Source organism: Tursiops truncatus, chromosome 4 (genome assembly GCF_011762595.2).
Source record: "Tursiops truncatus isolate mTurTru1 chromosome 4, mTurTru1.mat.Y, whole genome shotgun sequence".
Classification (NCBI taxonomy): domain Eukaryota; kingdom Metazoa; phylum Chordata; class Mammalia; order Artiodactyla; family Delphinidae; genus Tursiops; species Tursiops truncatus.
In genome coordinates this window covers 113163176-113176573 of record NC_047037.1, presented here as the reverse complement: position 1 = coordinate 113176573, position 13398 = coordinate 113163176, and the positions used below count along the sequence as shown (strand labels likewise).

The 13398-nt window shown below is 34.3% G+C and overlaps 1 protein-coding gene across 1 annotated transcript in view; it reads left to right on the top strand.

The window, feature by feature from the left end:
• ROBO2 (roundabout guidance receptor 2) overlaps positions 1 to 11372 on the top strand; it is a 197957-nt gene extending 186585 nt beyond the window's left edge. Inside the window, exons 24-25 of the mRNA XM_073804650.1 lie at positions 5552 to 5752; positions 7518 to 11372. Of these exons, the coding sequence (XP_073660751.1) occupies positions 5552 to 5752; positions 7518 to 7519 (203 nt within the window). The 3' untranslated portion in view covers positions 7520 to 11372. The remainder of the gene's footprint in view (positions 1 to 5551; positions 5753 to 7517) is intronic.
• The last annotated feature ends 2026 nt before the right edge of the window (positions 11373 to 13398 follow it).

Genomic DNA, 13398 nt, shown 5'->3' with positions numbered 1-13398 from the left:
TGGATAAAGTCTCACCTAAACAGACATTGTTCAGTTCAAATCATCTATTGCATATGCATAAGCCAAAGAATATCCTTTAAAGCAAATACATTGACCAATGCTAAACAAAGGAGGCAGAGAGGTAGTTTTCTATCATCAGCATTTTTCCCATCTCCTTCCAGCCTGTCCTCCCCTCACCCTACTGTCTATTCAGAGAAGGGGCTCTTTTCCAGCTCTACCATGGACTAGCTTTGACCATTGAGCAAATTTCTTTATTCATTAATCTATTCATTCAAATATTTATTAAGCTCATACCAAATGACAGGCACAATGGGAACCATGCAGACAAAATTCCCTGCCCTCCTGTAGCTTACATTCTAGTGAGAGAAGATAGATAAAGACCAACATAAATATATAAGTGAAAAATAAAAGCATACAAGACGGTTGTAAGTGTCATGGAGAAAAAAAAAAAACATAGGAAGGAAGTTGAGAAATATAGAAGTGGGGGAAGTTTTAAACTAGATTGCTCAGGGAAGGACTTACCAAGATGACGACATTTGAGAAAAGACTGGAAGATTACAAGGGAAAGAGCAATGATGATATCTGAGGAAAAGTCATTCCAGGAAATGAGAACAGCAAGTGGAATCCTGAAATATTTGATAAAAAGGAAGAGGAGCAGTGTGACTGAAGCAGAGAGAGCAACAAAATAGACTGTGAAGTCAGACAAGTAAGTGAGGACCAGCGTTCTGTAGGACCTTTAAGTCTCTATAAGGACATTGGCTCTTTACTTTGAGTGGGAAACCACTGATGGTATGTACGTGTGTGTGTGTGTGTGTGTGCGCGTGTGTGTGTGTTTAAGGCAGAGGAGTAACAGGATTTTCCTTATATTTTTATTAAAAAACAAGTCATTCTAGATGTTAGGTTGAGATAGACTGAACGTGCTTCTATGTAGAATCACAGAAACCACATGGGAAATTGTGGAAGTAATGTAGGGAATAGATGCTAAAGGTTCATGTCAAGCTAGAATCAGTGGAAGCAATGAGAAATGTTGAATTCTGAGTATAGTTTGGAGGCAGAGCCCACAGCCTTTGTTGATGAAATTAATAAAGGCTGTAAAGCAGGGAAGCCAAAAATTACTCCAAAGTTATGGCCAACTTGTAGTAATTGAGACGAGGAACACTAGAGAGGAAGTATAGTTTGTGGAGGAAGATCTAGAGCTCGGATTTCATGTGTGAAATTTGAGATACTTTCTAAACATCAAAGCTGAACTCTCCAGTATGGATTTAGTTAGATGAGTCTGGAGTTCATGGAAGGAGAGACCCAGGCTGGAGATACTATTTCTTTATGCCTTTTTTTCTTACCTTAAAAAAAAGAGTATAATAATGGGACATATATCATTGAACTGTTGTGTGCCTGACAATAGCAAATCCTCAGTAGGCCAGCCAGAGACTCTTTAGTGAATTGATTTAGTTGAAATGAATCAACAGAGAAATGAATAATAAATTTAATTTAAGTAAACATATTTGATTACATACTTTTATTTTTTCCACAGCCATTCTTAATCTCATCTTTTTTCCAATTTGTTTATTTCAATGTGCTTTCAATGTTCTTTCTTCTTAGACTATACAAACTCCAAGGATATTACTTAATTACGTAGCCATATGATTTCAGGTTAAATTAAATAGTAATCAGAATTTTAGCTAGCATAAGCAGATGCCATTTTGGCCATTTGAAAAATTAAGCTGCTCTGATGGAGAATAAAAATCGGTGAAAAGATATGTTATTTTAAAAGCAAATATAATAATTTCCCCCCAACTGGCAGTCTTAAGTCCAATTACTCAAATGAAATAATTAATTTATATTTATAATAATACAAACTGAAGGGAGTCAGTGTTGAATATAAAGAAAATACCAAACTCATTGGTGGATTATTCAACAAACAGTTTTCTCAGTATTGGATTAGCTCTTCATTTTGGAAGAAATGTTCCAATTGCAACTTTATCCTCCCAGATAGAAAACCTGTTCCCTTCAATAATTAGTGATTCATAATCTAACAAGAGGACATACATAAGAACTGGGAATGTTGCTCCAATGTGGGAACTCCCGAAGCAGATACGGAGGAGATTTTCATTGTTGGTTCAATGGAGGGCGGTATTATTTTGTTCATAAAAGAGAGTATGAAGCTTCTTACTAAAGCCTTTAAAAGCAGTAACTTAGCCTTCCTTAAAGAAATTATGTTTTGTACACAAGAAATTTATACTTTCCCCTTTTAAATTTCATGAACAATATTATTAGAAACAAGTGCATCATTACTAAAATGGCCTGGGAAATAATTACCTATGTTATATACAGTATCCTCTATTAATGATATAAGTATGTATATTGTCCACGATATTTGATCTTTGTGAACAAATAACATAATTACTGATACTTTAAGGATGAACAAAGCAGTTTGCAACAGCATTCCAGAAAAATGAGAAGAAAATAATCCAAAAGAATGTTAGAATGTTTAGAAGATTTCAAAATCTTCCATAAAGTAATTTCAGGACTAGTATAATAGTATAAATTAGATGATAGAACGATAATACTTAAAGAAATATGAAAGAAGGGACTATGATTCCACAACTAAAGACATTCAAAATATAAAAGTATCATGGAATGAAAAGCTAGTAAAAGAAAAATGAAAAATGAGCTGAGTATTTGAACTTTTAGTTTTTTCATATCTGATATTTAATGTAAAGAGCTTTTATGAAAAATTATCTATTCCACTACATCTCAGATTTTCATGATGCATTGTCTACTCTAGCACCATGAAGCATATTCTATCTAAACTCTGAACATTGGTTATTACTTATTAAAATTAATACATTGGAAGATTATAATATATTAGTTGTAACTCATTAGCTAACTCATGAAACGAACAGCCAGAATTGGTTGTCAGGCAGAATGTTAATTGCATTTAATAAATGTTAGCTTAACCCTTTGACTGTTGCTAAATGTGCCACGCACACGGATAAGAGCAGTCATATGCTGTATACGATACGGCATACAGTTCTTAATTTCCCAAGGGCAACATTTCCTATGGAGATTGGCAGGGCAGCTTTTATTATTCCCAGGGCCTTTTATTAACACAGCTGCTAGGATTTCTATTCATTTTGTGTCTTGGTATTTCTACTTTGGGGAGGTGGCAGTGGACAATGGATTAAAGATGGAGAAACCATAAACTGCTCTTTACACCTTGAACATCAGCCTCAATGTGCAATTGAAAACACTCTCTATGTACAATAGTTGGATAAAGCCAGTTGATTTTATTTCAAAGACACTGTGATCAAAAGATAGCAAAGAGATCAATAATGTGCATTTTAGATATAAATAACTGACCTTTTCCTCCCCCAAATTCATTTCGCATAGGTGATACTTGTAGGAGGGCAAGGGTTTTTTCTTCATCTTGAATTAAAACCTGTACTTTTCATTACATTTTAGTCCATTCTAAACATTATTCAAAATTTTTAGATCTTCCACCACCACCAGATCCCCCTCCCGGTCAGGGTTTAAGGCAGCAAATAGGCCTGAGCCAGCATGCTGGTAACGTGGAAAACTCAACAGAGAGAAAAGGAAGCTCTCTGGAGAGACAGCAAGCATCCAACTTAGAAGACACAAAGAGCTCTTTGGATTGTCCAGCTAAAACATCCCTAGAGTGGCAGCGACAAACCCAGGAATGGATAAACTCCACAGAACGCCAAGAAGACATACGGAAAGCCCTCCACAAACAAGGTGTTGGACCAGGTGTGTTCTGCACAGTCCCAAGAAAGTGTGGACTTTTACATTTTTTTTTTCTACCAGGTATCTTGGAAATGCCAGTTGTTTAAGGGCATCTGAAATGCGTTTGCTTTGAATCACTAATTGAAGTTGGAATTCCGCAGCAGAGATGTAAGGTGTAAAGAGCACATCCCTTAAGCCTGACTCAGTTCAGTGAGGGTTGTTCCTCAAGTTTACCTCTGCATAGGGTCTTTGAGCTCAAGAGACCTCCAGGCTTCATCTGCAGAGCTCAAGAGACCATTTGATTTTTTTTGTTTCTTTTGCCTTTTAATGTTTGTATTGAGTACTTTTAGACCACTAAATTTCATCTTTAGCGTCAGTTGAATCTCTGTCTTCAACCATTTGTTCATTTTGACTGAAGTAGCTAGTCATTTTGAGAGAACTTGCTTCAGTCAAATAGGTAAATTAATGGAAATAACAAAGTTGCAAATAAACAGGCAATTACAGAATTCTCATATTAGAAAAGGTTAAACTGGAGCCTGCACTTGCTCCAACGGATTAAATTTAGTTGATAACACTTCAATGTGAAATGTTTTTGTTTATAACTCAAACTTCCTGGAAATGTCACAAAGTAAGTTCCATGGTTAGTGGTTGGATTTTTTTTGGCAGGGGGATGTTGACCCACTTATAGAAATGGATTTTCTAGAACATCTCTTCTTATGTCAGGATTCATTGAATATTAAAACATACACACACACACACACACACAACACACACACACACAATTGAGTTTCCTTACACATTCTTTTATTCATTCGGACTTTTCTGGATATGTCCTCTACTCATGCATTTTCAATAATTATATTTTGTCACAACTTGGTGCTTAAGGTTTAAGAAGATACAGTTATAAAAAAGCCAAAAGATGATAATATTAGTATCTAGATTTAGTGGAACATTTAGGATGCTTACGGTTGTGAGAGAAAAATCACGTGACCCTTGTCATTAAAGACTATCTAAAAAGAGAAATACTAAATTCAGTCAGTATTTTTTTCAGTCATCTAATCGCAGTAATAATAACCCATACCTAGAAAGAAAGAAAAAAACAGAGAGGTGGAGAGAAAGAGAGGGGGGGAAAAAAGAAAGAAGAAAGAAAGCAAAAAAAGAGAGAAAGAAAAAAGTTATTTCAGTGTTAAGTATTTAGTAATGCACATCATGAATTATTTTTAGAGAGATGGTACATAAAAAGAATATGCACATTATTAAAATGAATGAGTTTCTCTTTTTCTTTTAAGGAAATACACAGCTTTTCAAATAATGTATTTCTATCCAAAGAAGCAACAGAAATTTTAAAAGCCTAGTTTATTACACTGATATATACTTCTTTATCTAAGTTGATTGAGAAAATGTTGCCATAATTTAAACTAAAACACAAACCATGTTCCTTCCTTCTTAATGAAAAAAGTAAATTGCAGCCTCTTTGAACCCAGAAATTATTCTCAGAAATGCTTTAGTTAAACAATATGGTTATTGTATGCAAATATCTTTTAAACTGGGTTTAAATTTTGCAAATAATATATAACATTAGATACTTATTCCAAGATCTCTTTTAATTTAATCCTGCCTCAGTTCCTATTGTAGGAAATGTTGCTTGCACATAGAAATTCCTTTACTATTTGGGCCTTATTAAACTTATTTTTAATTTTACTGAAGAATGGAATCATAAAATAGCCTAGCTTGAGCTTAGTATTTAAAGTTAAGTTTGTTTTGCCTCCACACTGTTGTTCAACTCAACCTTTTGTGTTTCTTTTTTCAGAGGAGACCTTGGTGCCCTACAGCAAGCCCAGTTTCCCATCTCCAGGGGGTCACAGCTCATCAGGAACGGCTTCTTCTAAGGGATCCACTGGACCTAGGAAAGCCGAGGCATTGAGGGGAAGCCACCAGCGCAATGCCAGCGACCTTCTTGACATAGGATATATGGGCTCAAATAGTCAAGGACAGTTTACAGGTGAATTATGTAAGTGCTTTAGGACGTTTAAAAGGCTATGGTGATTCAGAAAGACGACTGGGTTAATAACGTAAGGCAGAAAAAAGTTTTCCTTGACCCTCTTAGGATCTCTGACTGGGTCTGAAAAACAAACTGATGAGATAGATTAACAGGAAAAAAGCATACAAATTTTATTGAATTTTTACATGAACATGGAGCCTTCACAAGAGAATGAAGACTCAAAGTGACCAGAGCAGGAAGCTTTTCAATCCTTTAGACAAAGAAACAATAAATGCGTTTAAATTTGGTAAGACAGAGAGGTTTGGGCTAGGGGTAGTAAATGGTGAAGAGGCAACTGAGAAGATAAGGATTAGTTTAATAAGGTTTGTTTGTACAGATTTCTCAGCCCCCAATTCCCCATCTCTGGTGACAAGACTATCTTCCTCCTGGTACTACAGGGTGGGTACCTGTCACACAGGAGTTTTTATGATCCTTCAGGGACAGATGAGGTGGGAGCGGTCACAGTGACCTCTCTGTTTCTGCTGCTTTTTTTTCCAAACTCCCTCACCTTAAGGTATGCCAAGGTACCATATTTTGGCGTAGCATGTCCTGAACCCCTACAATGACATTGCCACAATAAACAAATTTCAAAATTATAGAAAGCTTGCTTTACTATGAGAAAAAAAATCATGATTTTGAGTAGGTTTGGTTATAGTAAAGACCATTGCTATTTACATCAGTCAAATAAACATTTTTCTCTTTCGTTTGAATTATTCTGTGCAAAAATTGCATAATTTAGGCAATTAATTTTAATACTTAGAAATTAATTAAATATAGTTCTTGTAGTTTTCTTTGCCTTTTCTTTCTTATTTAATAAGGAAATGTTGGCTCTTTGATAGTTTTAAAGAACTTCCTTGGGAATTCCTCATTCCTTAGTTGCTCTTCATTTATTTATTTTTTTAAATTTAGGCAGTCAACCTTGAAAGGTTGATCTTTGATTTTAGTTAATTTTAATATTTGAATTATAATAACATATAAATAAATTTCTCTTTTGATAAAGAACTGTCATTGGTAGTTAATATAACTAAACTACTTTCCAAGTATAAAATACTAGAGAAAAGTAGGATGTCACAGTACGTCACACACAGTGAAAAACATTGAACTCTGTGTTAATTTCATCATGAAAGTTACCAATTTCACTATACAATGTCAGAATTATACTTGCTGAATACTTTCAACTGCTTCTGTGAATTCAGTTTATCTGAAGGAATAGCCCTGAATTCCAATCTTGTCAACTTTTACTGGTTATATGAGAAGAGAAAGTAAACTACCGTCTTAATTTCTCTACCTCCTTATCTAAAATATCGTATTACTCTTATGCTCACATCACAGACTGGGGGATGCCATGAGATAATGAAAGTGAAAGTACTTTCAAAACTGTAAATTTCTTTATTAATGGAAGTTATCATTACTGTTGTCTATTAATAATCTGATTAAGATACACTTATAATTTTTCATTTGATTCAGGACTACTTGGATTTTTCTTTAACTATTATATTGGAGTAATTATACACTCATAAGAAGTGCAAAAATGATCTACTCAGATTTTGTCTCCAAATTTTAGTGTTTTTTTCTTTCACTTTCCATAAGTATAATTTTTTAAATTCACAACCTCACAAAATCCAAGATGTTATCTTCATCTATTATCTGTTTGCTTTGCTTTTTGTTACGCTGATCAAGATAAAGAATACTTTAAATGTAAACTTATTTCTGATTTTTTTAAATCTCTTTATAGAGTAACTGAGAGGAGACATGCAAAGCTGCTCTGAAGGACCATCAGGTCTGAACTCATGGAAGTGATGACACTAAACAGTGCAATGAACAATTTCTATTTATGTACTATTAAAAGAACTGTAAATGCAATGTAAAGACACACAGCCACACATATCCCACAGATATTTTACTTGTGTTCTTCTCTTAAGTACACCACCCACCTTAACTCTTTCTTGTCAGGAGTATATAAAAAAAGAAAGAAAACAAAGCTCGCCCTCCAGGAAGAAAAGGATTTTCCTCTGTATATAATTTCTTTTGTGCATTGCTATGCAAGCTCACTCTTTTTAGCTCTGTTCATATTATTGTCCGTTCTTATTGGTCTGTTGTACTATATGTGAATTAATAGGCTGTGGTGCCGTATATTAACTTTTAATTGTGTAACTTTTATGTTTAAATTTTGCACTGCAATTTTATTTGGTGATAAGCACAAATCTCTACTCCTCGTGACATGAAGAAAAAGACTGAATGTGAAGGGAGTTTCTGTACTGTAAGCTAGGTTGGATAATGCTGGTTGTAACCGATCACGTTAGGGGGGTTTCAGTTGGGGTGTAGAAATAGGAAAGATGCAAAGGAACAGTGGTGTTGGCGAAGTCTTCTTTGAACATCAGCGACTGAGTCAATAAAAAAAAAGCAGAAAGGTGGCTTTTACTATTGACAAAAGCAGGGGTCAAAAGAAGGAAGTTGAAGTCTTAAGACTGAATAGGCATTAAAAAATACAGGTAGCAATGATGTACTAAACTTGCTTAAAAAAAAATTAAAGTTATATTTAGAATCAGCTTTACCTGTCATTGTAATTGACCCATTTGAGAACTACAACAAGCAAGAGGAAATTAAGGTGTTTCACAAGAGCTGTATTTATATTACAGTTTTTTTAAAAAAGCATTTTCTGAATTACCATAACTAATCTCTCCAGTTCATTAAGTCAGAATATAATATGAAGTTCCCCAAGGCAACAAACAAAATGAACTCTAGAGTATCTAGCAAATAGTTAAAGAAGCAATTTATTATTAGGACATACTCGAGCTGCTTCCAAATACAAAAACTCTATTGCAATATCTTGTTTCATCTTTTTAATACATGTACAGTACACACTAGAGGATAGAGCTGCATCACTTAAATTCATGATTTTTTAAAAATAATGCAGTCTATATACAATTTTGTGTTTTATTTGATTAAGAAGTGAAGTTATGCCACCAAATATATAGCCAAATTGTAAGTGCTTAAAAAACAGTGCTCAGAGTATGTTCAGTTCACAGTAAGTAGAGTTATTGGAATAAACATTTTATGGTACATTCTCAAAAATTGGCTACCAACTAAAATATGTTTGACCCATTTTGAATGAGTAAATCGAAAAGAAAAATTCTAAAGAAGAAAAATGCATGTTTATACACTTTTTAAATAAACCAAACCTCGTAAGTGGACATTAATAACAGTGTCCTGCCTCATTTGTTTACACGACTTTGAGAACAAGAAGTTCCTGAACATCAGTCAGGTATCGTCCAAATGAATATGACTTTGAAATATATGTTAGCTACTGTACATGTATAGTCAATCATTCAAGTAGAAGAGAACTTTCCTGAATTTCCCAAACTTTCCTGAAATTCCCACTTGTGACATTTTTCCATGTGCTGCCTACACAATTGTAAATTCTATCTCTAGTTATACTTTCTCATGTTTTTCCTATGATGTGTTCAGTAGTTGGTACTATGAAAAATATTCAATGTAATGATTAGAATCAGTTCTAAAATATGGGGCCAGTTTGAATGACAGTTCATACTCCGTGCATTATTGGCTCAGTCACCAATTGTGTGTCATATTGTTATAGAAAAGGAAGGACATAGTTAAATGTTTCCATCTTTTTTATTCCCCGAGACTGCATCAACACAGGCAAGAGTAGAGGAACGTAATGTTCTTTATGGGACCAACATCTTCGTGGTCCCATGTAGTTTATTTCTTCATAGAAGAGAAAGAAAACTCTGCGACCCACTTACTCATCCCTTTATCAACTTTCCACCATCAGTGCCTGAACCTTAATGCAGTTTGATTTCTCTGGGACAGAGAGACTGGGGAAGATGAGAAGTTTCTGTGAAGAATGAGTACATACTTATTCACAGCTCTAAGATGTGAGGAATTTAATTCTTTATTTATGCAGTTCCCTACTTCACCTCTTTCTATTTAAAAGCAAAGTTTTGTTTGTTTTTCTTTCCTCTTTATGCTCCTCTATAACCCAGTTTAGCCTAAAACTTTAATTCATTACGCATATTACACATAAACATTTACCCCTGGTAATTGGCAGGTGTATGTGACTAATAAACTAAGACTTCAAAAACAGAGTATGTGTATGCAGGTGGCTTCTGGAGTAATGCAGGGCAGAGCGTCGTACCTTTTTGATTGTCTTCAGTGCATAAAAATTAACCGTTTTGGTTAGATTATATCAGGCCTTATGGTTACTTGGAATGTTCTTTTACAATAGTTCACATCCTCTGTTAAGTCTGGTTTTAAATTAATTGATTTCGGTCTAATATTGCACCCAAAATATCCTCCTCCGTAGCTATAAAGCAAGAAAAAATACCGTAGCGATTCACACGAATTCGGGAACACTACCAAAAGTCAAAAGCCTTTGTCAACTTGCTTTATGTAAAAAACGTCCGATAAGGATAAGTCAGAGTATCATGAGAGCTACCATGAATTTTTTCATTTTTGAAGCCAGTTAAATGAATGTGGAAATTCACAGAGCTCACTCTTGAGCAGGTCTAAACAGAAGCCTGCATAAGCTGTCAGAAGGAAGCCTGGGTGGGAGAGAATATAATCTTACCTTGCACTCACTGGCAGCGCTGCTATGCAGTCACGCCCAACACAAGCACAGCTCCATTCTTAACATGCAAGGTCTGCAACTGGGGCCATGGCCGAATCAATGCCCCAACTCAGGTGTGCCTCAGTGTATGCAGGCAGAGGCCCCGTACCCCTTCTCCAAATCTTCCCCATCCTGGATTTAAAGTAAGGTGGGATAGTACAGGGGCATGAAAACAATTGATTTCTTCACAGGATTTGAATCCAGTTCAAAGGAGAATATAGGAAAATCCAGACCAACATTTAAGATATCCTGTAACCAAAGGGAAGTAAAAGCATTGCAAGTTGACTTTCTCTGTAACAAAACATTAAATGGTGTTCTATGTCATAGTCTAATGCTCTGGCTATCTAAATATACCTTCAATGGGATTTGAGTTGAAAGTTTGTATGAGTTTAATAGAACACCTCCAAATTTCTATTCAACAAAGTTATGTAATTGTCCATTGACAACATAATTATAATACCAATGAGCTCTTAACTGTGGTTTCTCCACTGGAAAGTGATTGTGTGTCAGTATTAAAGATATGCAGAACTGTAACATTCACTGATTTGTTCATCTGCTTCTGTATATTGTATTTATAGAATTACAAGACAAGAATTGGTGTAAAGCAACATGTCTTTCCACATTATCTTAGAGGTGAAGTTACTTTTATTTTGCTTCTCTGCGATATGTACTTCAAATGAAACACCATAATTTTTACTAATGAAGTTAAATTTTTTCTTATCTCATAATTTTCAAAAGCATTTATTGTGACTTTAAAGTGTTGCAAGATAAGGGATTTTGTGGCCGTGGGTAGACTTTTTATACTTTGTTTTATAGATGTACTTTTTTTTTAACTGTAGTTTGTTTAAGTCACCAAACAGTGTCCAAAATCTTAATGTGTTTCATTTGATGTTGTTAGATCGGAAAAGAAATCGGCATAAAATTGATTAATAGTATTGTCAAAGAATTGTGTATTGTGTACTCACTGGGAAAAAAATAAAATATATTCACATTTCAAATCTGTAAAAAAGCCATTTATGTAAAACAGACTTGCTTGTAGACAAATCAAAAACAGACCATTTTGTCACTTTCAGAACTCTACATTAATATTTTGTGGCCAAATGCATAATCTCATTTTCTCATTTGGTTATGGGTTGGTGGCGATTAATAGAAATTGATTAATAGAAATTATAGTAGTGACTAAAAGTCACTGATGAAATGTTAAAAGCGTTTGAAACTATAGATCCCACTCCATCAGCACTACTTTACAGATCTGATCATCCCAATCCCACAAAGGCCTTCAGATAGATAGAATACAAACTTCTTGGCTCATTCGTTTTCACTAAGTACAATTACAGGATCAGATGCTCTTTAAAATAAAAAGAATTTTTGAGCTCTTTAAATTAATAATCGTAGCAACAGGAAAATGAAAAAAAAGAAAACTTTAAATATTTTTAAAAATACATGGTAAGTGGACAATACATTTCAGAGTTTAATTTAGATTAATAATAAGAAAATAAAATAGCATTAAAATAATTACAAATAATGCTGTCTTAATATAATACAATGGTAATATATAATACATGTGGTTAAAGAAAAATATATCAGTTACCAGTATGATAAATGGTAGAGGAATTAAAAAAGAATCATTGCTCTATTGAGTCTGAGTGTACCATGGAATCTCCTGCAAATGGCGGAAGTGCAAAGTTACCAGAAAAGTTTATTAAAGATACACTGTGCTCTATTTTCTTTTCACTATTCTCTCTTAATTATTGTACATGAGCTAGAGAAAAGATATATCAATGTTACAAGAAAGCATTTAAACAACAAATAATATTTAAAGTCCTCAACTTGTGAAAATGTATTTTATCTCTTTCAAAGAAGCAATCAGGAGAGTTCATGCTAAATTTCACTTTATAGCAGAGATGTGAAATAAAACTGCAGTAACAGAAGACTGCCATAAGAATTCAAAAGAAAAGGCAAGTGGAAAGACTTGCTAAGGGTGGGACAGGGAGGGGGCTGGGATTCGTGGCGTAGGTGGGGAGGTTATATGCCATCTCCAAAAGCTCTCAAGGACTCTTTCACCTCGATGAATTTAGCATTTTGTTTTGGTCTTCACCCTCAGAAGAAATTTTCTTCAGGACCAGGGAAGGAATCTGGTACACAAGAGTTGCAAAGTTGTCAAGAATCCAAGTGACAGACGCAAGACACTTGTATGATTGTGCATTTAATTTAGAAAGAACTACAAAGGTGACTTCCTTTGCATCTTCTAGTCAACACAATTTCTCCTTCCAGCTGTCAAGCTACAAGAAATATATATATATATATATATATATATATATATATTCAGTTATCTTTGTAATTAATAAAGGAAAGATGCTTTTGTTTTATAATTCAAATACAATGACCTTGGGCTCAGGTCAACCTCCAATTTGCAGGCCCTTGTAACTGCCCTTAGGTCACAGCACCATATCACCCTTTGTCTATAAAATGCCTTGGTGGATACAGCTTCTGGGTAGCAGACAACATTTTTTGGTCCATTTTTAGACAATGTTTTTCTAGAGAACATCTATGAATAATTTGTTTCTGACAAACTAGTTTTTTTTTTTATCGTTGTTTGCTTATGCATTCCTTTTGCAAGCAAGCATCGAGATATTATGCTAAGAATTAAAGATTCAGAGTAATTAAAACAGAAATGGATTTTGCCTTCATAAATGGATTAGTATCTTCTGTGAAGTCTGGCCCTGATCTCTAGAAAAGTATCTTTTTGATTACTGTTTTTGAACTAAGGGAAAAGAGGCCTGAAGCAAGACTTTCCAAAAAATTCACAAGCAATAAAATCTGCACTAGTTTCATTAATTTCCCTTCACCCCATCACATTATCCAATATTCTAATTTTTCTCAAAACAGTCTATGGAATTTTAATAGGTATATTTAAAATAAAGAAGAAGATAAAGGGGTGAAAATTCTATGGTTGAATATGTAGAGATTTCTTTACTACTTGACTTAT